The sequence below is a fragment of the Astyanax mexicanus genome, chromosome 18 (genome assembly GCF_023375975.1).
Source record: "Astyanax mexicanus isolate ESR-SI-001 chromosome 18, AstMex3_surface, whole genome shotgun sequence".
Classification (NCBI taxonomy): Eukaryota; Metazoa; Chordata; class Actinopteri; order Characiformes; family Acestrorhamphidae; genus Astyanax; species Astyanax mexicanus.
Window position 1 is genome coordinate 29,018,071 of NC_064425.1, and position 27,792 is coordinate 29,045,862.

Here is a 27,792-nt window from a genome sequence, read left to right on the forward strand (position 1 = left end):
GTATTTAATTGAGGACATGTTTGAAACAGCAGTCTATTTTAATATGTTTTTTAAGGTGATTCTGTTCATGTATATGTTTCATTGTAAACGACATTAAATCACAGATTATACAGATTATGTGTATGAATTCATAGACAATTCAACAACTGAATTGTATGCTGGTTGGGCACAATTTCACATAATATTATACAGCTCTGAAAAAAATTAAATAAAATAAGAGACCACTTAAAAATAATATGTTTCTTTGATTTTACCAAATTGAAAACCTCTGGAATATAATCAAGAGGAAGATGGATGATCACAAGCCATCAAACCAAACTGAACTGCTTGAATCTTTGCACCAGGAGTGGCATAAAGTTATCCAAAAGCAGTGTGAGACTGGTGGAGGAGAACATGTCAAGATGCGTGAAAACTGTGATTAAAAAAGCAAATATTGATTTCTGAACTCTTAAAACTTTATGAATATGAACTTGTTTTTTTGCATATTTGAGGTCTGAAAGCTCTGCATCTTTTTTTATTTTTTCTGCCATTTCTCATTTTCTGCAAATAAATGCTCTAAATTACAATATTTTTATTTGGAGTTTGGGAGAAATGTTGTCTGTAGTTTATAGAATAAAACAACAATGTTTATTTTACTCAAACATACTTATACTACGCAAAATCAGAGAAACTGATTTAGAACCTTAAGTGGTCCCTTATTTTATTTTTAAAGTCAATCAGTTTGACAGTGTGGTGTTGATCTTTGCTTAAACAATGAGTGTGTGTGTGTGTGTGTTTGTATGATTTACGGTATTTATGCATGACTTTTTTTTATACAGTTAGAGAGAGTTTGTGCATGTGGGTGTTTGTGCACATGTGAGTCTGACCTCACACATTCTGAGAAACACTGTGACATGGTCACAGGTGACTGTGTGTGTGTGTGTCTTATCTGATTAAGTAAGGCTTTGAGATGGATTTGTGACTGTGTTAGTCTAAGTGTATCTAGCTCAGAGGATCTGGTAAACACAAAAACACACAACAGATTTGGACAGATTTGGATCTACAGGTGTCTGTTAGTGATGAGCTGAATACTTTATTTTTTACCTTTTACTTTCACTTTTAAAAGCTAAAAAGGACTTTTCCTGCTATGTGGAGTTGTCATTTTGTGTTTATTGTGAAACCTCACATGTGATAACAATAGAAATATGGTTCATCCTACAGTTGGACCCAGACCTGAACATATGGGTCAGATCAAGAACAGATAGAGTGTTCTCAAATTATATTTAAAGGTGCAGATCAAACTGTTAGATGATTGGGTTTACCGTATTTTTTGCACTTTAAGGCACATAAGGGTTCCTGAAAACTGTTTATTGGGGTGAGTAAAGCACTTCCGTTTATTTCCAGTAAACTTAGATTACCAGATTTCCACTAAGGCTAGGTGAAGCAGCATTAGCATTAGTGGCTAATGCCACCCAACAGCTCTACACAGAGAAACCCTGAGTGTACCTGTAAGCCAGGAGATATAAACTAGTGGTTCGACCCACATAGCTTGGTTTACATGATAATGGGCAGGCTACACTCCAATATATTCACTTCTGAGTAGCAAAGGAGGTAGCGCTTAGCACGGTGAGTGGATAATGCTAATGTTGCTCCAGCCAGGGTTAGGAGCAGGCTACAGGCTGATAATACTCTCTGAACTACCTCTGAACTGCAAAAAAGATAGCACTTAGCACAATTAGGGGATAAAATGCTAATACTACTCCAGCCTTGGTGCTGTAGAAACTTCACTGAAATCTCTGTATAACGCTGCACTTCAGTAGAGTGACTTTACTGCTTCTTAAAACCTGACTGGAAAAATTCTGTGCTCCACAAACCCAGCGTGCTGATTGGCTGTTCCTCCTGAGAGGTGGAACTTTCTCCCTAAACCGGCTCCGTGAATGGCGCTAAGAGATTTCCCATTTACACAGCGTTCTGTCTCCTCATTAATAATACAGCTGAGCTGAGCAAAACGATTCTCTCCTGGCGACGCCCCAGTTCTGCAGAATTATTTTTCGGGGGGACAAATCCACCTGTTTCTGATATTGGGTGGGACACCCATTCCCCCAGGTTTCTACGCCAATGGTAGCACCAAAGGTAAAAACAGGTTGTTGTTGGTTGCACTCATTTTCTCAAGTAGTTTGGTGTAAATGTTCACTGTGAACCTCTACCTCACTCTGCCTCCAGTCTTTTATTATGTTACATGATCACAGTCTGCAGCGTGAGGAGCTCCCTCTGTTGCTGCATTCAGGTAATGCATTAAAACTATGATTCATCTTACAGTTGGAATCCAGACCTGAACATATGAGTCAGATCAGGTTCAGGCAGAGTGTTTTCAAGTTATATTTATAGGAGCAGATCACAAATGTCAATAAGAGACAACAGACATAAGTGTGTGTGTGTTTGTGTGTAAGTGTGTGTGAGCGCATGCAAGTAAAAGACTTACCTCGTAGGATCTGGTAGAGAAAGACTTTGACGTGGTCGGAGCTGAGGGGCTGAGGAGACACGATGATTTTATGCAGGTCACTCTGCATCAGTTCTGTCACCACATAGCTAGAGAGACAGCTTCATTAAGGAAAACCACAGTGCCAAAAATAACAGCATGAACTTCACACACACACACACACCATCAGGAGGGAGTTAGCTGAGAGCAGAGAGGCTGGCAGAGAGCCGTACAGGAATTAGACTGAGAGAGAGAGAGATGAGGGAGATGATGGAGATGCTCATTTCCAGCCTCCTTCACAAAATGCAAGATCATGTACACATCAGATCAAAACATATAGACCCTTCAGACTAGAAACACTCATGAAGTATTCCATCACACCTTCCATCAACACTCTGTCACACAGTGTCAGCAGGGAGTGACATGTTGTGCCAGGTGAAGTGGGGTCTCAAATGTTTGTCAACCTGATGAAACCTGGATACATGAAACAGAACTCATGCTGCTTTTTAAAAACTGTCCATCAGCAGCTGGAGTCTGAGAGAGCACAATTTGGCCATGCTCTCTCTGGGTGGGGAGATGGTACTATCTCCCCTCATCAATCCTGTTTTGATGCTGGGTAACACCAGGGTTTCTGTTGGTTGAGGTATCAGAGCTGGGTATCTGGCACTTTCCTCTGAGTGCATTGGTTTCATAGTGATGCTGCATTGGCTAGAGTTGAAAAAAGGTGGTGGTGATCCGGTAAAGCGTTGTTTTAGTCCGGTGGAGCAGTGGGAAGGGAGAAACCTTTTAAAATAAAGACATATTTACACTAATAACAGTATTTGCAATGTGTAACACCCTGCTAATTGCAGTTTAGCCACTGACCTAGTCTTAGAGTCTCTATAAAATGCGAAATCCACCGGAGATCCTATGTAAACCTATAGTTACTTACTTAAGTTCCTTAGCTCTGAATTACTAGGCAAAGCATATAACACTGATGTGTTATTTGCACAAGAACACTGGAACATACTGCCATGCTGTTCCTAGTGATGTTGCTTACCTGAAAAAGTGCTAACAACGATAGATAATATCTGAATGTTTAATTGGTACACAGTCAACCTGTTACGTCATCCCCATGTCCGAGATCTGAGGTAAACACAATGCAGAATCAGGCCTTCCTTTAACTCAAACACCTCACAACTATTACAGGTGTCTTGTTTCCCATGCCATCCTCTAAGGTGCTTTATGAATCATTTTAAAAACCTCATATTTCATGACATTTGGCAAGTCCATAATTGTCAAATAAATGAAGTTCCCTGACTGACATCCATTTCCATTGATGGTCTTTTGTAATGCTGTTTGAGGAGTCTTGTCCAACAGCTTTCTTTCATTGGCTAAACCAGCAGGTCCAGTCCCCTGAATATAGTAAATTCAGTGTGCTGTGTTGGGTGTGCTCTCCTCCACCTCCCAGCACGATGACAGAGCCGGTACAAACGCAGTGAATGAATGAAAGCTGCAGTCATCTGCTGTCAGCAAGTAAAGCAGACAGAGAGAGGCGTAGGAGGCCTCTCTAACACACTTACTGTACTACTGCCTCTCTAAACACACACACACACACACACACATAGAAAACAGGCCCAGTTTCACTCCAGCTGCTGCTGTTTCACTTCAGCTCAGGCTTTCAGTTTCAGCTGGGGGAAGAGGAGCAGTAAAAGAACGCACCCGGCTGGAGGACTGATACAGCTAATACACTGCATTTGCATGGCATCATCTAAGAGCGTGGTTATGTACACACACTGCCCGGTCAGCAGAATGGCGTTCATTCAGTATTTGTGTGTGTGAGTGTGTTTCTGAAAAAAAAAATGATTAGAGCATTAGAGCCAAGTGAGCAGCTAGCCTGATCGATCGTCTGCCTGTAGAAGAGACACAAACATGCAAGTGCAAACAGCTGCACACACACACACACACACACTCACACTCGTACACAGTCTTTCTACAAAAGCCCTACAAAATAAAAACCCTAAAGATATGTTCTGCACACACAGTTTAGTGTGTAAAAAAAAATTGCACAACTTTTGGAGAAAGGTTAAGAAAATGATGATATTAATGCAAGACTGTCTCTCTGCTTGCTTTAGAGTGTCTGGGCAGCCATGGCCTTATGGTTACAGAGGTGGGCTTTGGACCAGAAGGTCATAGGTTCGATCCTCAGGACCACTAACCGCTAATTTCCCAGTTCAGAGGTGAGTCTTATGAGCCTGTGGCCTGCTCTTAACCCCGGCTAGCACTGCTGGAGCAGCATTAGCATCAACTGCCGCTTATGCTAATGTTCCAGCCTTAGTGCCGCAGAAATTCAGGAATCTAAGCTTACAGTAAGTCAACAAAAGCACTTTACTCACCCAAATAAACAGTTTTCAACAGTTTTTTTATGGTCTTTAATTTGGTTGCTATGGTGTTGTTAAGTGGCTGTTAGGTGTGTGCTATGGTGTTGTGAGATATGGTGAGTTGTTGTGGTATACCATGCAGTTTATATGGTGATGCTAAGCGGTTGCCATGAAATCACAGGTGATTCTTTTGGTGTTACTAAGTGAAGTTGTGAAATGGTTGCTATTGTGTTGATAGGTTGTTACTATGGCATCTCTGGTGGTTAATACAGTGCTGGTAAGTGATAGTTATGGCTTTCCAATTGGCTGCCATAGTGTTTCTAAACGGTTGCCATTGTATCCTATATGGCTTCTATGGTGTTGGTAAGTGGCTGATATGTGGTTGTCATGTCATGGCTAGGTGGTTGCTGTGGTTTTTCAACAAGCACCCATGATGTTGCTATGTAGTTGATATAATATTGCTAGATATCTCATCTAGTTGCATTTGTGTTTCTAAGTGATTGCTAGGTGGTCACAATAATAATACATTTCAGTACCTCTCCCCAACTGCTAAAGTGACTGCGCTAGGGGTAATTCACTAATGATGGGTGTTCACTACGTCATGAATGTGTGTGTGTGTGTGTGTGTGTGTGTTCGTCCAATGCCATGAATGGGTTGAATGGGTCTAAATGTTTCAACTCTTGATTCTTAACTTAACAGCCATTTACCAAGAAAAAAACAAGTATAGAGTGCAAAAAAAATAAAAAATGACACCAGCGTGTGGGTGAGGAAGATGATGTTCATGCAAGTGTGTTTCTGTGTTTGACTCACAGTGTCTTCCCACAGGCCTACACACTGCATGCGAGGTGTTTCTTCTGTAGAGGACAAGTTTATTTTCTGACACATCCTCTCTCGTACGTGCCAGCACTCATCTTAATTAAGCTACAGAGAGAGAGAGAGCAGCCCGGAGACGCAGGAATACACGGGTAGTTTTCCATTCAGAACTTTATCCTGCTCTCTACTCTCTGGCTCCTTCACTGTCTGCAGAATGAAGGCAGTCTCAGCGGGTTTAGCAGATATTGCCAGGTGGGATGAGTGGAATGAACTGAAGTGGCTGAATCTTGTCCCTTGACATTTATTGGAAAATGTCCCTTGGTTATTGTTCGGCGAAACAAGGTTACTTTACTGGAGCAGTGCAGCAGGGTTCTCAGGCTTGTGTAGGTGGCATATCATTAAAATTAAAAAAAGGGATTTGAGGAAGATTTAAACCATACCAAGTAAGAAAATGATGGAAAAAATGGTAGAATATGAAAAATAAAATGTATGTTGTGTAAAAAGCTAGAGGCCAATGGATTAGATTAGTAGGATGGTTATAAATAACCATATATGTATAAATAAAAGTTAGTAAACGCTGTTTGCAGTAGACCTACTTACTGTATTTTCTCTAAAATAATGCTGCCCTATACAATACTTTGGGCATAAATAAGAAAGCTGGGAATGAGGTGGGATGGTAATTTTTCCAATGTTGTAAGACCATTGTTAATGGATGCAATTAAATCTTGACACAGCAACACTCAAAATCAAGTACAAAAAGGCTTTTCTGGACAGTAGAGACAGTGACTACGCCCGTCACAATAACAATTTTTTGTGAACGATATTTTGTCCCAGAAATTATTGCAATAAACATGGCATGTTGGCAATTTTTTTAAGACCACTAATATGGAACTAATAAAATTATAACATGATAAAGGAATTAACCCTTTTAAAGACAATAAACTTTCCGTTCCTGTTCACACACCTGATTTTGGAACCGCACCAAACTTTGCGAAGTGCACAGGCAGGGGAACCTAGGTCTGCCCAACACTATGACGTGCAGCCCCGGTTGGTCCCAGCTGGTCCGCATTGAACCGGCATAAACACCCTTCCCTTAGCCTTCACTTCAGATACGCTGATTGTGAATGGAAGGCTGAGGGAACATGAACCTAAAACACTAAATTTAGACAACTAGAGCTGTATTGGGCTGTTATTATGTTTCCTTAAGTAAGTTTTATGTGTTAATGGAAGGCATTTTTCTGAATAAAGGTACGTTTTGAGTTAATTCTCTCCCTGTGTCTGTGTCTCTCTTTATTGAACTTCATTTATTGAACGATAAGTCGATAATGTAGTTATTCTGACAGGCCTAACAGTTACTCCAACAAAAGCAGCATGAACACAATACTTTTGGCCATACTGTTTAATACATACAAATAGAGTCAATCAGATGCCAAATACAAATAATGTACATTAAGAAATGTTTAATTCTCGCTCGCACAACTCCAGACTTTTCAGCACAAATCCTTGACTTTTTAAGGGATTAATCCAAAGTATGGATTAGATTATGTATTTGTGTTTGTGTACAGAGGGTGGGCTTAAAGATCCCACGACCCTTTTCCTTCCCCCTCTTTGAAATGTTCTCCCCTCCCAACAGCAGCAGCCAGAACACCTTGTACCATATTTAAAGAGGAAAACACCACCGATCAGTATGAGCCATACCTGCAGCACTGCAAGAACCAGCTAGACTCGGTCTCAGACTTGTTATGCAGTTATAATGATCTATTTTGCATAACTACTGCACATGCTGTACTGTTATCATCTTCGTACTGTATCCAGACCTCAAAATTACAGACATGCAGCAGAAGCTCAATATTTGTGAATCTGGCCTGCACTCATACTGCGTTTAAACAAGTCGTTCCCCGTTGCACACTTAAATGATTACTCACTGATCAGTGGGCTTGCTGGTGTTGTGCCAAATTCAATACGCATCTTGTTCCGTACGAGCTCGCGACGCATGCGTACTGTCCTCGAATCCAAGTACACCATGCTTTGACCCACCTCTTCAAGCAGACCAGGGCACGGTTCGGAGCAATCACACAAGTCAATCAAGATTGCCTAGTGTGAGTATACACTAAGAGCATGCTGTGCGCGATTGGCTGTCGCTTCTTACCAAAGTGTGTGCGGATAAGTGCACAATTAAGAGACTACTTCAGATTCTGAATCAATTTGCTATTCATAGGTATATATTTGAGTAAAATGAACATGGATTTGGTGGAATAACCCTGGATTTTAATGCCAAGATGCCAAGATGCAGTTTTCATGCATCTTGGCATGTTCTCCTCCACCAGTCTTACACACTGTTTTTAGGTAACTAAAAAAATCAAGCAGTTCAGTTTGGTTTGATGGCTTGTGATCATCCATCTTCCTCTTGATTATGTTCCAGAGGTTTTCAATTTGGTAAAATCAAAGAAACTCATCATATTTAAGAGGTCTCTTATTTTTTTCCCAGAGCTGTATAACTTTATTTATTCATTTATACATTTGTTTAATGCCTTTGATTTTGAAAGAATCTGTTAACAAACACCTAAACAGCTCCTGCACTTCTGCAGTGTCATGGCTGAAACACAGATTAAATGTGCAATGTACTGTAAGTGCACACGCACACATAAGTACGTGTGTATGACGGAGATGAGCAGTGCTCAGCGGCTCCGCAGAGAGTTACGGGATGAGTCAGTCCCGCCACGCTGCACAACAGAGGGCTTTTGTCACGTATCTAACACAATTAGCCCCATGCAAATGACAGCCAAGCTTGAGCGGCTTGCTGAAATGCAAACTGCACGTCCTCTGAGCCGCTCTGCTCGGGGGAGTTAACGCTCGCAAACACAGGAACACACACACACACACACACACACACACACACACACTCACACTGGCACACACATGTGCGACCAGTGGAGTGGATCTGGAGGCAGCAGTACGGCTCCTGCGTGTTTAAAAGTGCCAGTTCCTCACGGCCCCTGACACTCCTACCCTAAATTAGCGTAACCCCCCTCTCCCCGAACCCCTGCACAAGCGCTCCCTGGCGCCTCGTCGCAGCGGTCGCCATGCCAACTAACCCAGGTCGAATGTGGGCAGAGAGTCACCTGCGGTCTGGGCCCCTCGCTCCCCCCCTCTCAGAAATGACTAACCGACAGATGAGATCTAAACGGGGGAAGAGGAGCTTTCCCACTATTCAGTTCCCACAACAATTACATGGAAAAACAGCAGCCATCCACCTGCTCACAAGACCTACCGCACAAACCACACACCAGCCGGGGGAGGAGTGGCCTGAAGGTTAAATATAAGCACTGATACTCAAAAAATGACTTAACTAGAGTGATCACTACTGATTATGTTATTAATCAAGCAACAGTCAAGCTGAAAATTAGGTACCACTTTAAAATAAGACTACCTTTATAAAGGGTTTATAAATGTTTACAATTAGTTTATTATTTATTAATGGTAACTAATTAGGTTGTAAATTCCTTACAAATCATTAATAATCAGTTATAACACACACGTAGAAGGGGCAAAATTGACCTGTTGTTTGCCGAATAGTGAACCCACAGCCACCTATATTGTTGCCCTTTCTAATTATGTGTTATAACTGATAATTAATGATTTTTAAGGCATTTACAACCTAATTAATAACCATTAATAAACTAATTGTAAACCATTTATAAACCCTTTATAAAGGTAGTCTTATTTTAAAGTGGTACCAAAAATGAAAAAAAAAAAAAGTGATGGAACTAAATAAGCACTAGTACTAAATACAGCAAAAAAAGCCCAAAATAATAAAAGGTTTGAGCAACAGCAAAGAAAACAGAATAAAACTAAATCCAAAACCGGAAAATGAAAGTGGAACTGATAATAAGGCATTTAATTTAATGCACGGACATAAAATGCCATATGTCATGGGATAGGTAGGATAGAAACCAGTATCATGGCCTCTCAATTTAGCTTCCATTAAAGTTGTACCGACTGGCAAAATGTGTGAGCAGCAAAAACAATTCTATTCAGATGCTGCACTGTGAACTGTAACTGGTTATTAATACCTTCTATGATTTTAATTGTAATTTTAATGTAGATCAAGAGATGTTACTTTCTTGCACAACAGGTAACCTTCAAGACACCAAGACAAATACTATTTTGGCTCAGACCAAAGTGTGAAGTCTGAACAAAAGTCATTGAAACACAGATGAAGCCGAGATCAGATCAAAAACTGTCTTTTAAACATATCAGTCAAGTATAAATCGTTGCTCACTTGCTTGGGTGAGCACACATGTTTAAACAAACTGTTAAAAAAAAGTCCAGACTTGTTCATGTCTTACTTTTTTTGCTAGGGAAAAGAGCGGTAGGGCCGCACTTTACAGACCAGCTGGTAAAGATCTAAACACACTCAAACCACAATGGAAGGTAGTTAAAGACACATCTCAAACACACTTTAAGCAATTGAAAGCAATAGTATTCCTCAGTGCTATATCTGGTGCCGATCTCTGCATCTCACACTGACATCACCCCAAACATTACTGATCACACCTCACCTGAATATTGACCTCACCTGTTTAACACACTATATATACCCTTTTTCACTTCACTTCACTTCACTTACTCTCGGCAAGTATTTGACTGGTTCTATCCCTCCATGTATGTGTTTTTGTCAGACGTCCTCTTAGAAAATTACAGGCTGAATTACCTACTGTTTTTCACTGAACTCTGTGGTCCTACAGTAAATGTAGGCACGTCCGAACACACATCTCTGAGTTTCGTCACCTCGCTTTTAATAGCAATTTAATAGCTGTTCGTCCACTGCCACCCATCATCATTACACTTTGGACACACGTTTCCCTGGAAATCCACGTAAACACAACAGTGAGTGGAAATGGAGGAGCTACTGAACGCGATGTCATGTGACTGAGAAAGCCTAAAAACTCACTGGTCCTCCTGTTTTTTTAATTGCAGTCCAGATAAAAGAGTTTCCCCATTCTTGGTATATTTACTTCACCTTGTATAGTTTTTTTTTGTTTTTGTTTTTGAAAGTGCCTGTTTTTGACCACGACTTTGGATTATCCATTTTTTTACTGTATGCAAGCTTGTTTTATCTCTGCCTGGCAAGAAGAAAAAAAACTATTATAATTAATGCATCAGTGTATTATTGATACAATCTCTGCGAAGCCAGATACATTAATTCTAAAAACAGGGTGTCATGAAGGTCCCAGAACCTTTTCTGATTACAAGTGCAACCATAGTGCTGCTAATGACGCTGATGCAAGAGCTACTGCCAACATGAAGAGAAATCAGAACAGCAAAATTGCTCTTCCTCTGCTCATTTATGCAATGTTTAAACAAAGAAAAAGCAGATGTAGAACTAAAGTGAACTGGCAAGCTAAATTAGAGCACAACAGAATTCTCACTTAAAATCGCCAGATTCGTTCACTTAAAAAAAAAAAGAAGCTGCACCACAACGCACGGTTTGAAAGTACTTTTTAGCAACCTTTACACCTTCTCACCAAATGTATGGACCGGCACTTTAATACAAATGTAATCTGAATGCAATTTCCATGTTGGGATACAGTTAGACAAGTGCAAATGCATAAGAGTATTTCGGCATTATATTACATAATTATTAGCATAAGTTAAGGCAGATTATCTTCACTTTTAGCAAGAAGATGCACTCCAGGGAGAGGGTGCTTTTCATTGCGGGGGTGTTTGAATTAGACACAACACCTGCAAGCCGACTGAGCTGTCAGTAATGACTTAAGCGTGCTCAGGCACGGATTGTTTAAACGTAGTGTGAATGCAGGTCAGCGGGGGAGTGGGGAGGAGGCAGAACTAGCACTAATTAACTGAACGATGCCTAGTGTGAATACACCCTTAAGAATTTTTTTTCTTGCGTATATTAATGAGAGAAGCATGTTTTGTCTCCATGGTGTTACAGAGCCTCCTAAATATAAAGATACTTTATCTGGATACAAATCATATGTTAAAGCCAGGCGTATAGAGTTTTATTAATGTTTATTGATAGCCAACTATGTGAGGATTGGGGGCATTATATTGTATTCTGGCTGCATTAATTAATTGATAAGGACTGACTGATGATTCCCTGTAATTTAACATATCTGAATGCATTTTTCTTTCATAGAATGCATTCAGATAAGTCAGAGAGAGAGAGAGAGAGAGAGAGAGAGAGAGAGAGTTCCTCATTAGTGCTGCACAAGATAACAGACACCAAGCATGAGGTGGTCCTCGCACCACAGAGGGACATAGAGAGTGATAGGGCTGAGCGTAGCTCTGGTGAATGTGCTCTCACAATAGAGCGGTTGTAGTAGGTGTAGAGTGTGCGGCGGCTGCAGGAGCGCGAGGGCCGACTTCGCAGCTTTGCTGGCTGCTAATTGACCCGCTCATAGGGCCTGAGGGGAAGAAGTAAAACTGCTGCTACTGTGTTTTCATTAATTAAACCCTGCATGCCTAGCTGCTTCAGCTCATTGGCCATCATACCCCAGCGTTGTACGCATCATCATTAACACACTGCCTCAGCAACAGCTCCGCAAGTTAGCGCTTACAGCTGTGCTTCAGCACCGCAATAACGGAGATCACACTTCAGACTTCAGGTCTTTATTTTATTTAAAAAAGCGAGGGTTGATGTTTTAGTTGCATTGTGAATCAGTATGTTCAACTGTAGTGAGCTGATTCGTTAAAGTTGCATCATTATTAAAAGACCCATAAATATATAAATATATGTTATATGACTTTATCTGTGTTTTTGTATCTATAAAACATCTTTATCATATTTTTTTCGCACTATAAGGCGCACTTGTAATCCTTTAATTTTCCCAAAAATCATCAGTGCGCCTTTTAATCCAGTGCGTCTTGAGTATGAATTTTATCTGTCAGGTTGTAAGAAGCAGTAAAGCCGCTCCACTGAAGTACAGCATTATACAGAAGTTTTAGTTCAGTTCTCGAACACTAGGGCTGAAGCAGCATTAGCATTACCCGCTAACCACACTAGCTCTTTCGTCGTTCAGAGGTAAGTATATTAGAGTATATCAGAGTCTGCGCGAGTCTTACATTGTTAAAACAAGCTACGTAGGATGAACCACTAGCTAATATAGCCCCCTAGCTCTGGCTAGAGGTTAGCCGCTTATGCTAATGCTCCAACCTTAGTGCTGGAGAAATTCGGGAATCTAAGCTTACTGTAAATTAACAGAAGCGCTTTACTCACCCAAATAAACGGTTTTCAGAAAAGAAACGTGGAGATTAACATCCAGTGCTCATTTAAGAATTACAGTTTAGTTTACTTAGCTTAGCTTTACTTAACTTAGTTAGCTAAGTATATAAAGATATATTTCAAGAATAATACATATATTTTTTTTTACTAAAAAAGAATTTTATAAAATTTTTAACAGAAGTCAATGATCCAGAATGCCATGATACTAATAATGCGCTCTACATATCTCCATATATCCAGGATGAAAGTAAAATAACTGATACTGGACAGATATAATCTGTCTCTAGCAGATATATAATGGGAAATGAGAACAGTGTGAATTTTTCTTTTGCTAAAAACAGAAAAAAGTAGTACCCTGATGTAATAATTAGGGGTGAGTGATATGGAACGGTATATTTTAGGGTATTATATAGTTCACGACATTAAAAAATGTTGGTTATATTATAGTGTACGATACAATAAGGCACACCCCTAACTGTCAGATTCACATTAGAGAGCATCTAAACAGCAGAAACAGAGAATGCAAGCTTTTTTTGCCTGACAGCAACAATAAAATAAATAAAGAAATAAATGGAGTATTCCTCTTAAAACACACAGTACTGAATCACATCCGAGACACACAGCCTACGGCTAATGCTGTCAGACTGCGTCGCGCAGGCAGACGCGTCTCATCCTGCTGGAGCGCGACAGCAATCTGCATACGAGGTGCGAATTCTCACACCTTTCGCGTGCTTTCCCAGTAAACACAGCCAGCAGCTCGTGTAGCGCAGGAGCCCCCCACCTTCACACCCATGCGGCGGGGCGATCGCTGCCTTTGCCTTGGAAGACAACATCTACTTAATCTCTTTAGCGCGGTTCTCCGTGTTCGTAAGCGCCGAGCCCTGACCCCTCACCAACCGAGGAAAAACTCATTATCTGAGGCCGTTTGATTTGATGCCGTTTTATGACAGTGTCATACGCGGCGAAGTCGAGTCGACCCCACCTGCCGACATGTGCGGCGAGAGCTGGGGTTCTCAAGAGGGAGAGAAACATGAGAAACAACAGACGAAAAAGACAAGAAAAAACAAACAAGGGGAGTAAACACAGTCTGTTGGTTTAAACTCAGAACAGACTCTTTCTTTCTCACACATACAGCTCTGGAAAAACATAAAAGACCACTTAAAAATTATGAGTTTACTTGATTTTATTAAATAAAAACCTTGGGAATATAATCAAGAGGAAGATGGACGATCACAAGCCATCAAACCAAGCTGAGCTGCTTGAATTTTTGCATCAGGAGTAAAGACATAAAGTTATCCAAAAGCAGTGTGCAAGACTGGTGGAGGAGAACATGCCAAGATGCATGAAAACTGTGATTAAAAACCAGGGTTATTCCACCAAATATTAATTTCGGAACATTTTCTGCAAATAAATGCTCTAAATTACAATATTTTGATTTGGAATTTGGGAGAAATGTTGTTCGTAGTTTATAGAATACAACAACAATGTTTATTTTACTCAAACATAAACCTATAAATAGCAAAATAACAGAAACTGATTCAGAAACTGAAGTGGTCTATTAATTTTTTTTTTCCAGAGCTGTAATTGATGTCAGCTTTAAGCGAGTGCAGCTGGCTCCGGAGCTTTAGCAGGTAGCGTCTGAAGCCCTGTGCCACCATGGGAGCTAATAATAGCATCAGATTGCATCAGCCCCATTTGCCCTCTGTGCTCATGGGGTCAGTGAAAGCGGGACTGAAGAGCGCCTATGTTTTCCTGATAAAGCCCGCAGGAACGCGGGCCTGAGAGTGAAAGAGCTGACTCTAATGGGGGATTTATGGTTAAACGTGAAATAGGAGTGACTAAGAGGGCCAAGGAGAATCCAGGGGACGGGGCTGTGTGTTTGTGCGTCTGAATGAGTGTGTGTGTACATGTGTGTGTATATATATATGTGTGTGTGTGTGTGTGTTGATTCTACCAGCCTTTGTTCCAGAAGAGCAAGCGAAAGCTCCGATGGAGAAAAACCTAAATATCACGTCCCTGAGGACACTGCTACACAGGAGCAAACACGTAAGCATGTGCATATATGTACGTACACACACACACACACACATACATATATGTTAGGACTACATATAATATAAAACACTAAGGCTTTAGAAATATTAAAGCTTTGATTACTATTGGGTTTACTTTGTCCTGCAAAAACAAACAATATATAAAAGAATCAGACTTCATTAGCAGAAAAATATCTGAATAATAGAAACAATATAGCTTAAAAAGAGATACACCAACAACTTTAACACGGCTTCCTTTAAGCTACAGTTTTTTTATATATTAAAAAGGTCTATAGTTACTTCTATTGCAAGGAGCAGCAGCAGCAGAAGCTCCAGGAGTTCTGTTGTCAGGGTGAGACTCCACATAATTGAACTAAACTACAGTGTGTTAGCTTGTTATGCTAACTGGCTTGCGTTAGCTAGCGAGCTCTGCTACTCTGCTGCTTTTTTTGGCTCCGCAGCGCCTCTAGTGTAATGGCGGTATGTGAAAAATGCATATAGGTTCTAAATTCGCCTCCCCTCTAAAATCGCTCAGCACTAGTCTAAATGGGTTTTTTCTTTATGGCATTGCTCCAAGATCCAGTTAAAACACCTTTATTTAATATCTCTTTAACAAGTCTAGTTTCCCATTCTTTATGAAACCAGAAGCGGTTCTTCTATGGCACCTCTCAATCACCTTTACTTAAACACTGAGCTTAATCAGCCAGACCTAAAACCTTAAGAAACAGAATTGTGTTTATCGGAATCAAGCTACACAACCAGAGCAACAGGAAGGAAACACAAACACCACAGAAACTGCACAAGACATGAATCGTGAATGCATTCAGAAGCACCATCACACCCAAAGATCAAACAGCCATAGCCAGACCAAGCGCAAGCCTTAATGACCTCCTGCAAAGAGCAAAGGAGGGGGGTGAAGAATGCAGGGCATAAATCTGTTCTGGTACAGGAAGGAAATCAGTTCTCATAACATGAGCAAGATTAATAGAAGCCTAAGCATCTGTCACTCGGGCTAAATGCGTCCGATGGGTACGAGAGGTTGTCTGAGCAATCAGTGGAAAAAATAACAGAAACACAAACACGGCCCTCTCATCAGACGCTCCGAAATACACAGGAAATAAATAAAGAAAGAAATGCAGCGCTACTCATCAGCGGCCATAATTAGGCTGGAACTGGGACAAACACTGCAGAACAACAACATAACCTTATTCATAACCTTATTCATAACCTTATTCTCCAACGAGTACAGCATGGACAGCATGACTTGGCACCAAGTGCTATTTATGAGCACAAAGTGATTGCTCAACATCAAGTCAACTCTTAGCAAACATACACTGACATAGCAAAAATCATGAGACAGGAGCTACTATCAAGTCCCATGTTTCAATTTACCATGTCTTGGAATATGTGTATGTGGGTTCTGCTTTGAAAATTGGTGATTTCTGAGTCACCTGTACGTTTGTATGAACAATTCTAGCCATCATAATCATCATCACCATCCACCTAACTGCCCACTGCGTGTGATAATTATACTGCCTACTGTGGTGTATGTACTATCCTCTGGCACTCAGCCAATATGAGACTTCACCCCAATTGCCACAATTCACGTTGCCTTGCCACGAGCACACTGGCCAGCGTTCAGCCTCGCTCACAAGATAGGCATTAAATACTGCTTAAAATGCACTTTATACTATTTCCGGTAGCATTAAGGTGTACACAATATAAGCATCAATATGCAAAGTAGTACATTTACAATAGGCTTCAAGTGTATTAAAAATGATAAAAAAAAAAAAAAACACAAACTCAAACAAAATCTGCTTAAGGTTTCAATAATTGTACGAAAAAAGCACTCAAAATCACAATTTCATGCTTTTATGTTGTGTTTAAATATAGCTTAATGTATTATATACAGCTTATGTTTTAAGTGCATCTTTTAATTTTAAAAAGTATGTACTTTTCTATGTTAAGTATACTTTTAAAAATATACTTCATACACGATTCTTTTACAAGCCATTACTTTTGTGTTTTTGACCCTATTTAAAACGGATGGACATGTACTTATTCTTCATTTGAACACTACTAAGTGATAGTGCTAAAATGCCTTTCTATGAAATAATTTGTAAACTAATAAATTATAAAAACTAAAAAAAAAAAAAGTACAGAAAAAATTATAACACACCTACAGTATATTTATTACTATTTAAAATGTGAAAAGTTAAAAAGATGTCATTAGGACATCAGCTGCAGATGATAAGAACATAAAGAAGTTTTTGGAGGAGCCTGTCTTATTTAATCTCAGACATTAGTTTGGTTTGCTGTTAGTTGTTGAAAAAGAAAACTGCACATACAGAAGAGATTTTAAACAGATCTCAGAACAATTAGAAATCAGCCTTTAAGATCAGTCAGAAAAATATTGCCCTAGCAAGTTTAGCCCACAAGTAGACCACAAAATATTTAAAGAAATCTCCAACTATCCTTAAAAGTCTTCATGGGACATACAGGTGATTCTTTCCACAGGTAGCTGTGGTGTGTCCTAACGTTTTCCTGACAAGAAACGTGAAACTTTAATTTACAAATGGTTCTCTCTCATTTTTGCTTAATTTTATTTGTTTATATTACCTCCATTGTTTTCCATGTTGTTTAAAAAGATCTGATGAAAGTCTGTCTTGAAAAGTATTTCTGTTTGGATGATATCTTGTCTTAGAAGTTATTGCAATACCTTAATACTTATTTTGAACAAATGTGACATTCCAGCTCTTTCACATTAATTGTTCATTGTTATATTGAGCTCTGCAAAAGGTATTTTTCGCATTTTTTAAGGTCTGAAAGCTCTGCATCTTTTTTTTTATTTCAGCCAGTTCTCATTTTTTGCAAATAAATTCTTTAATTTACAATATTTTTATTTAGAATTTGGGAGAAATGCTGACCGTAGTTTATAGAATAAAACAACAATTTTAATTTTACTCAAACATATACCTATAAATAGCAAAATCAAAGAAACTGATTCAGAAACTGAAGTGGCCTCTAATTTTTTTATTCCAGAGCTGAATATAGGCTTAGTTTAATGGAAAATCTCTATTCAAATGCTTTGTAGACCAAGAACTAGGCTTAATTCCTGTCTGGAAACTGTACCACATTAGATTAAAAGCCATTTCTGAATAGAATCAACAGAAAGAAAATTGTGTAATCTATGGCATCCAAATCTGATAGGCTCAGAATTTAGTTTATACAGTATAAAATAGCAGAACTACTTGTTCAGCACATTTTGTTTATTTTTTGGAGTTCCCAGTAAGTCATACTGTGCCCTAAACCACATCAACAAGTCTGCACGACTTTATAATGAATGTAGGTCGCATGTGGTTTCACTGGGTTAAGAGATGCGTGTTTGTGTGTGTGTGCATTCATGTGTTTATGAAAAACTACTGACTACTAGTTTTTGTCAGAAACAGTAGTCCTGTGGCAGCACAGTAATAAACCAAATAAGGTCAATTTCAACAAAATACAACAATAAACTGATTGATCACATCTGGGTTAAGTGTAAAATTTGATACATTTATTAATTTTTAACTCCTGAATGATCCTGAATGCACTGGCATCACTTTTTGTTTACAACCTTCCTAGGTTCAGCCATAGAATGGCAGAATACATAAATTTTTTCACTGGATTTGGGCAGATTCAAAACCCTGACTGACGCTGGCCTTCGAACCCAAAAGTAGACCTGCCAGATCAAAACTCAATCTGTGCTGAGAGCCCTTCAAGCCACAAGTATGCCTCAGCTTGACCCCCAACCATTAAAGAGAATTGAGGACAAGAACATAGACTTTTCGCTGTCCTGGCAACAAGTTGATGGAACAAACGTTGGTGTACTCCCTGGTGTACTACAACAGAAGTAGCATGCTTTCTTAAAAACTTCAGCTGAAGACCATTTCTTTATAGGGCACTTGATTTAGCACTTGTATTGGACTCAGTTTTAAAGGCATGTGATTGCACTTAAATTGCACTTAATTGTCAAGATTTTTTGAGATACTCAAGACAAAATTAAAACATCACAACCTGTGCTACATCATTTAGGAAACCTGGGTTTAATTTCCAGTCTAACGCCCCATCCGGACGGGATACGTTTCTCACACTTGCAATGGAACTGCAATTGAAAAAACAGGAGGACCAGTGAGTTTTTTGGCTTTTTGGGTCACGTGACCCTGCGTTCAGTAGCTCCTCCATTTCCACTCGCTGTTGTGTTTTTACATGGATCTCTGTGGAAACTCGCGCCCAAAAATAGCTATTTTATTAAACACAAGGTGACGAAACTTAGGTGTCCATCCGGATGGGACTAAAATTACTGGAGGACCACAGAGTTCAGTGATAATTCAGCCAGTAATTTTCTAAGAGGACGTCTGAGAAAAACACATACATGGTCGTTCCAGATGGGAATAAAATCACAGAGAACCCCTCATAAAAGAGAAAATTACACCAAGACCCCCTGAAAAACGAATCCTGTCCACATAGGGCTTAACTTTGTAATGTAGCTAAAAACTGTTAATGAAACCCTTATTGTTACAATATAAATTTTGTACTGAGACATCATTACAAGGTGTACCAATAAAGGGATAACAGGGGTTTATTTTTAATAAGGCCGTAAAAAAATCAGCCAGTAAGAGGTTCCTTTGTTTTATGTATAGATGCAAAAACCAATGAGAGCATTAACTACTTCTATGTACTGTATGTGACAGAGGAAAAATCCCTTTAATTTGTTAGCATCAAATATAGTTTTGTTGTTTTAACAGAAAGCTACACAGAGAACGTGTGTAAAAATGTTTGACAAAAAAACAACATGATATGCATTAATTATGAATACAAGAAAATATTACTTTTTTATCCAATCAGAACAGTGGGATTTGAAGACTACTGGGGTTTAACCACAACACAAAATAAAACACCGCCTGCCACCAATCTGTGCATGTAAATATTATTTTAAAAACTACATTGTGTTCTTGAGATCCGACACTGACAGAGTATTGAGACACATAGTATAGTGATGCTTCAAAATAATTTATCTATTACTCTTTATGGGTAAAACGATTACTCGAGTAATTAGAGTTACTCGATTAAAAAAACTGATCGATTAATTTTCTGTGCCTTGTGTAATCGTTTAATTAATTCTAAAACGCAGAGCATGGAATTTAGTGCAGACTTTTAATGTAAAACAGCCCGCTTAGCGTTACGTCACCCAAAGTTAACTGGCTATGAACTTACTGTATTGTTATTTAGCTAAGATGCACAACATGAGGCCAATGTTTATGTCTTTATTATTGATTAATGCTCTATATATTTAATATTTACAAGAAATCATAAGTTGAAATAATTTAACTTAATTTATTAAATAATTAATTATTAAATTATTACTTGTGGTATTTATGTCTATTTTGTGTTTTATTTATTTCTATTTGTGTTTGATTGTTTTAAATGTGGAAATGTATGTTGTGAATTAAAAAAAAAAATAAACCAATTGATCATTTATTATTAAGTAAAATCTCTTATTTTATTAAATCTCTTATTTTATGTTTTATCCAATTACTCGATTAATCAAATCGATTTTACAGTAGAGTACTCGATTACTAAATTAATCGATAGCTGCAGCCCTATTACACCTCTAACAAGGAATCACTGCCTTTACTGCCTTGAGGAAGCTTCATTTTTAAATGAAGATGTGAGTCTAGATACTGTATGATAATTGCTATATTGCTCAGGCCTTGTTCGCTGAGCTGAGTCAACTGATTCCAGTTAAAGAAATCCTTTAAAGCCTGCAAGCTTAAAAAAACTGTAGATTCCAAAAACTCTACAGAATACTGTAGTAGTCCCAAATGCTTGCTCTTTAAAGCATACAAGCTCAAAACTGGAGACTACAGAACACTACAGAACACTGTAGTATGTCTCTTTAAGTTTGACAGCTCGTCCACAACCAGCTTTAACAAATCGATAAAAGTGGCCAGAGTAAAACCGCTGGACCTTTTTATTCATCAAATACTATTTTAAAAGCAGAGAAAATCATCCCGATCCAGGCCACAGGCACCGGACACACTGCACGAGCTTCGGCTAAAAATACAGAGCACAGAAGAACACCCCAGGCTAATTAACACACATGCTCTTTTATTTCTTCCTCCTTTAGCAGCTCTACAAATCCTGCTAATTTAAGCCAAAGACTGCCAAGCTTAGAATCAGAGAAAGCCCGGTATTCGTCAGATCTGTAAAAATATTTATTAGCTAAGAGGCTTAAAGAGTGTGTGCCGGGTGACCAGGACAAGGCAGCAAGTCGGGAAGTGTGTGTGTGTAATTCCTATGATTAAATTATATGCCAGATTAGAGAGCCTGGGATGACTACAGTACAGTGCTGGACTGTTATGGAAATATTACAGAAACAAAAAAAAAAAGGTGCTGAAAAGGAGACGTCAGCATGTTTTCTGATCCCTCCGGAAATTTCATCCGTTATGACCTACCAAGCCGGAACCATTAGTGAGTTCTGAGTGAAATGGATGGATGGAAGAGAGAAAGAGAAAGAGAAAGAGAGAGAGAGAGAGAGAGAGAGAGAAGGAAGGAAAGAGAAAAAAATAAAACGTAGCTAAATATGTGCAATGACTCTCCATTTGCCCATAACCTGAGAAGAAGACAGCCAGCCAGGCCTGTTCCACTATCTCCACTGAATAGAGGCTCGATCAGGAGACTGATTAGCTCCGATCTAACGACTACCAGCAAGAGGACAGGCAGATGGAGCAGATGGCCTATCTAGGGCTTTGCTCTGTATCAGTCTAAACCCTACTTCGGTTGCAGCCATCTAAGCCCTGAATCAGCAGAACTGGAATTTACGCTTCCTGAAGGGCACTAGGAGCCCGAAGACAATCTGCAGTCCAAAAGTTCACCGTTAACAACCCCCATCACTCAGCTGCGCTGTTGGGTAATCAAGGGGCCAGCATGCAAACCAGCTCTGACAAGTCCTGTGGATTATCTTCAGCTACAAAAAGAAGCACCTATAAAGGGTTTATTAAACTGACCCACAGCTACAATGACCAACATGTATATCGATGCTGTCCAATGGAAAACACTTATCTCCAAAACAGCAACTTTACAGGAGAGGGAAAGAAACCTTGTAAAATTTTAGTGGAAGTCCATGTAAAAAGAGTTTATTTCAGGTCATTTTGAAAAGTTTCTATTGGTCCGTTCATCAAGAAATTTTGGCACAGTGTAAGGGACAGTTTGTCTTTTAAAATTATGTAGTAAATTAAAAATCAAGTGTTTTTCTTTGGACAGCGACAATATCCAATTTTTTTGGGCCATGCTAAAATCCTTAAAGAGAAGCATAAAGGTGGCAAAAGCTTTTGTTTTTCTATTCCTATTCAGATTTGTATTATTTTAAAATATTTTCCTATTTTCTATAAAGGGAGAAACTACAATTGTACAGACAACAGAAAAAGGCACTGCTTTAGTTTCCCATTGTAGAAAATGCATGTGAATTCATCTATGCATCAATAGTTTATTTTTTAGCAGTATCTTCACAAAAGGGAAGAATTAGCACTCACAGATTTGGTGCGCATCCTTTCAAAACAAATAAAACACACCTGCAATAAACGAGTGCATGTTTGCAGCCACTAAACGAAGGTGTACTCTCATTAAATTTAAAATATTTAACTAGATATAGTGCTGGGCAATTATGGCCTAAAAAAATCTTAGATTTTTTTCACAAAAAATTAGATTTTCGATTATAATCAATTATTTCACCTCCCTACTCAAAATCAAAGTATAGATGACAAAGAAATGGTTCAAAACTAGGTTTACCTGTAAAAAAAAAAGGAAAAAAATAAAACAGTCTTTTTTGTGTTGAGTCGACTCACTGAGTGAATCAATGATTAAAAGCATTGTTTACAAGCCCATGCGTTCATATCACATGCTGACCTTGTGTACACACGGCCGCGGACACTGGATTAGTCGTCATAATGCGGGTTTGTGAAAATTGAGAAATAACTCACTAAAAGAGTCACAGAAGAAACTTTAAAGGTGTGATTATTATTGTTTTCCACAAGTAATCACAAATCCTCACTGGAGAGCAACGATGCTTCAGTAGAAGTGGTAAGATTTATTTTTAGATAAATATATGTTTTATCCCACCGGGTGTTTGTGTCAACATTGCTGGAACTTTTTCCGGTACGAGCTCAGTCCTCGAACTGAATGTTTAGAAAATATGCGTGCGTTAGTCTGTAGGTAAGATAGATAAACACTTCAGAAATGAGTAGCGTTTTCGGTTGTGAGTGTGTGAATTACTGTTTTAATGGTAGGCTGCTCTTAATATTATGCCATATACTAGTCTCACAGGCTATTCTTCTACCTTTCGTCTGAGAGAGAGTTTAATTACCTAACGTCAAGGAAGGACCATTTGACTGATATGCAAAATAAAAACCGACCACAGACCACTGCTTTAGCATGATATGCAGGAGCAGGCGAGCCTTCAACCAAAACAAACCCACAAGACACAATGATGCTGTAAAACCCATCACAGAGAAACGAGCACAGACAATATACCATCATTAGATGCATCTGAAACTGAGAATATACTAAATACTAAATATTATTGTGCTGCAATTATTACTGAATGAATAAAGTTACACTTATAAAGTGCCTTCTTAGAAACCCAAGGACACTTTACAGACAATACCTCTTTAACACTGTTGAGAAGCGGCAGTCAATCGCTTTGTCGCTGTATATATTTCTATTTTTCTAAGTAAGTTAAAGCGGATTATCTCTGTTTTTTACTGAGAAAATGTGTTTCTGAGAGAGGGTGCTTTCATGGCAAGCCCATTGAGCAGTGAGTGACACAAATGTGCTCGGGCACGGATTGTTTAAACGTAGTGTGAGCGCAGGTCAGCGGGGAGGTGGGGAGGGGTCAGAACTGTGCTCCAGCACGATTCATGCAATTCGTGCACCCTAAAACCCTGGAGGAAGCATGCTTGCTGGGAGGCCACCGTGCCACTCTATCCTGGAGAAAGTGTTTATTTGAAGTGGTTTATTTGAGTGACTGAATTTGTTTCAAAAGCGTCTTGGTGTGTTTACACTTGCATGTTTATGCGGTTTGGCCTTATTCAGATACAATCTTCATAATAAAAATGCATGAAGAAATGTAGACAAGGTGTAAATATGATCTAACTGTACTACAAATCTTGTAATTAGCAATGGTCATCTGTATACACCAATCAGCCTTTCAGGGTGAGATATCGTCCCTGAACTAGAAACAACCTAACATGTTCCATCCATCCTAAAAATATTAAAGGGTGCTCTGAGTGGTCCAGCGGGCTAAGCAAATCCACTATGATTGGGAGATCACCGGTACGAATCCTGTTCATGTAGCTCGTCATCGGCTACCAAAGCCCTGAGAGAGCACAATTGACCTTGCTCTCTCTATGGGTGGGTAGATGGTGCTCTTTTCCCTCATCAGTCCTAGGGTGATGTCGATCAGCACACGGCTGCGTCTGTGAGCTGATGTATCGGAACCAAGTCGCTGCGCTTTCCACCGAGCGCGCTGTGATGCTACTCAGCAATGCTGTATCAGCAGCAGTTGTAAAAGAGGCAGTAGATGGCTTCACATGTACTGGAGGAGGCATGTGATAGTATTCATTCTTTTGTGTTGGAGTCTAATGAGTCTTAATGAGTGGATTGGGTAATTGATCAGTTGGGTAACTGGTCTTGTAAATAGAAATAAAAAAATAAAATAAATTAAAGGGACTACAAATGTTTTTTGAGTGGTGCCATAAAATAATAACTTTTGATTCCATAAAGAGCCAGATGGATTAGATGGGTTCCAGATGGGAATGGGTGTTACTGGGACTGGCCCATTCGTAATAGCCCACCCTTATCTTACCTGTGTCCTTTCTTGGTCTTGTGTACAGTATACAACCTTAATTACTGACTCTAATGGGGCCAAAACTTACTGGTTCCCAGTTCAGCTGCCCATACAGGCCCTATATGGGCATGTTATCTGGATAAGTTTATTAATAATTAAGATGGTTGAGTGTGAAGAACTGGAATATTGGTAAAGGTTCTTCACCAGTATTGGATTCTTTCCTACAGACTTGTATCGAACTAATTCACTGCTTCCTCCAGTATCAAATCCAGCATTTTCTATTGGCTGAGTGTCTCTGAATAGAACCCTGCACTGGTCCGTGTACAGCTTTACTTGGCTTCAAACTCTACCGGGAATTCGCTCCATTCTTCTCCTTCCTACCAGATGGAAGATCATTGTGATTCTCAGGACAAGATCTATGACTCCAATCTAGCGCTGGTCCCAGACAAACAAATTCAACAAACAGACAGAGCAGGTTTACCTGAGAGGATATACCACACAGGAGCACTGTGATAAGACTGGCAAGCTAGATGGCTATCAGTGCTGGGAATGTAAGTACTGTATAATCTGGTACTGGGAATGAAATGAGACGGCAGTTTCCAAAAAGCCCAACAAATGGGAATGTACCAGGGTCAGTGAGAACACAATCCGCCATGAAAAAAAAATCATCCCATAAAATAACACAGTGAAAAGAAAACAACCTACGAGCATCAACCAGCGCACTACAACACATCTCTCTCCACAGTGCCCGACACTGACTGCTGTTTAGGATACATTTCCTCAAAGTAGTCGATGTGGGGAGGCTGCAGGATGTCCAGAGCTGACAGGACCTGTAAGACAGAGAGAGAGAAAGAGAAAAAAACAGATCAGTGAAAGAAAAAAAACAGCAAGAAAGAGTAAGTAACAAAGCAAGGAAGTGTGTGAGAGAGAGAGAAAGAGAGAGAGGGGCAGAGAAACAGCAAAAACAAGAAATAAATCAAGAGTGTGAAAAAGAAGAACACAAAAGAAGGAGACAACACAAGAGTTGTGCAAGTAAAAGAGAGATAAAAAAAGTAAAAAGTAAGGAATGAAGCAAAAATTTGCAAAAGACTCCCAAGACATAAGCAAGTAAAAGAAGGCACAAGACAACAACCCATGAGAGAAAGACAAAATCTGAGAAAAGAAAGAAGTGAGAGAAAGAGAGCAAAAGAGAGAAAATAAAAAGAGATATGAGCATGAGAATGGAGAAGGAGAATTTATATAGGGGAATAAGAAACAAGAAAAAAATTATACAAGCAAGAGAAATTAGAGAGTGCGCAAAGAGAGATATGAGCAAAAGAAAGGAGCGAGACAACAAAGCAAAAACGAGAGTAAGAGAGCAAATCAAGAGCTAAGACAAAGCGAGATATGAATGAGAGAAAAAAAATAGATGTAAGAACACGAGAAAGGAGAGACAGAGAGAAAAGAGATGGGTGCATGAGAAAGGAGCGAGAGAAAACAGAGACATGACGATGAGAAGAAAAAGAGAGTTAAAAGAGATGTGAACATGAGAAAGTAGAGAGGGAATAGATAGATAAGAGCATGAGAAAGGAGAGAGAGAACAGAGAGATAAGAACATGAGAGCAGAGAGAAAGAAGATATGTGTGTAAGAAAAGAGAAGAAAAAGAGAGATGTGAACATGAAAAAAGGAGAGAGAAAATTTTGAGATATGAGCATGAGAAAGGAGAGAGAGAAAAGAGATATGAGCATGCGTATGGAGAGAGAAAAGAGAGATAGGAGCATGAGAAAGGAGAGAGAGAAGAGAGATATGAGCATAAGAAATGAGAGAAAAAAGATATGAGCATGAGAAAGGACAGGAAAAAGAAAGATAGGAGCATAAAGAAGCAAGTGAAAACATTGACATGAAAATGAGAAAAGAAAGAGAAAAACAGATATATAAACGTGAGAAATGTGAGAGAGAGAGAAAATAGAGAAAAGAGAATGAGAAAGGAGAGAGAGAAAGAAGGTATGAACATGAGAAAGGAGAGGAAAAAAGAGAGATAGGACCATAAAAAGGGAGCAAGGGAGAAAAGTGACATGACAGAGAAAAGAGAGAAAAACCGAAATATAAACATAAGGAAGGTGTGAGAGAAAAGAGAAAAAAGAACATGAGAAATGAGAGAAAAAAAAGTGATAACAGTGACATGACTATGAGAAAAGAAAAAAAAACAGAGAAAGAAAATACAAAAAATATGAGCACAAGAAATGAGAGATGCAAAAAGAGACAAAAGAAAAGAGAGAAAAGAGAGAGAAAGCAAAAAAGTAAGATGAGAACACAGAGAGAGAGATGAGCAAAAGAAAGAGGGCAATGAAAATGTGAAAGGAGAGAGAAACAGAAAGAGTAAAAGAGAGAGTGTAAGATATGAGCAAGAGAACAGACAGAGGGAGAGAAAAAGAGATATAAAAACAAACATGAGAAAGGAGTAGCAAATATGAAAAAAGCAAACAGACAGGAATAAAAAGAGAAAGATGAGGCAGAGGGCAAAAAGAGAGCATGTGATGATTAGATAAAGAAAAGCAGAGTGAGAGAAAGTAAAATATAGAAAAAAATACCAAACAGAGAAAAAAAGAGAGAGGGCAAACGACACAGACAAAGAGAGATGAGCTGAAGAGCAAGAGCGAGAGAAATAGAGAGAGCAAGAGCAAGCAACAGGGGGTCAGCAGTGATAGCAATGAGCACAGGCACTGACACCAGCCGTCACATGACATCAGCCTGTGATGCCCCAGCAGCCCAGGGGTCCCACAGAGAGAGCTGACGGCCCACACCGAGAGAGCATGCAGAGCAGGGGTTAGGTAACTTCAGCTCAGACTACAGACAGTATTAGAGGCTGGGTAATTTAGCATCTACACTGTCTGGTGAATATCTTCTATAAATGTATAGTTCTCTTAATTGCACACTTTTTGACAAAAAAGAAATAAAAAAAATACTAGATTTCAGCATGCAGTTATGGTAATTATGTATATTTTAACAGGTGTGGTCT

At 39.2% G+C, this 27,792-nt stretch overlaps 1 protein-coding gene across 1 annotated transcript in view; it reads right to left on the reverse strand.

Annotated features, from left to right (window-relative positions):
* Window positions 1-27,792, reverse strand: part of nlk2 (nemo-like kinase, type 2) — a 133,178-nt gene that overhangs the window by 39,548 nt on the left and 65,838 nt on the right. The window contains exons 3-4 of the mRNA XM_007237175.4: window positions 25,568-25,623; window positions 2,462-2,568 (exon numbers count right to left, since the gene is read on the reverse strand). Of these exons, the coding sequence (XP_007237237.2) occupies window positions 2,462-2,568; window positions 25,568-25,623 (163 nt within the window). The remainder of the gene's footprint in view (window positions 1-2,461; window positions 2,569-25,567; window positions 25,624-27,792) is intronic.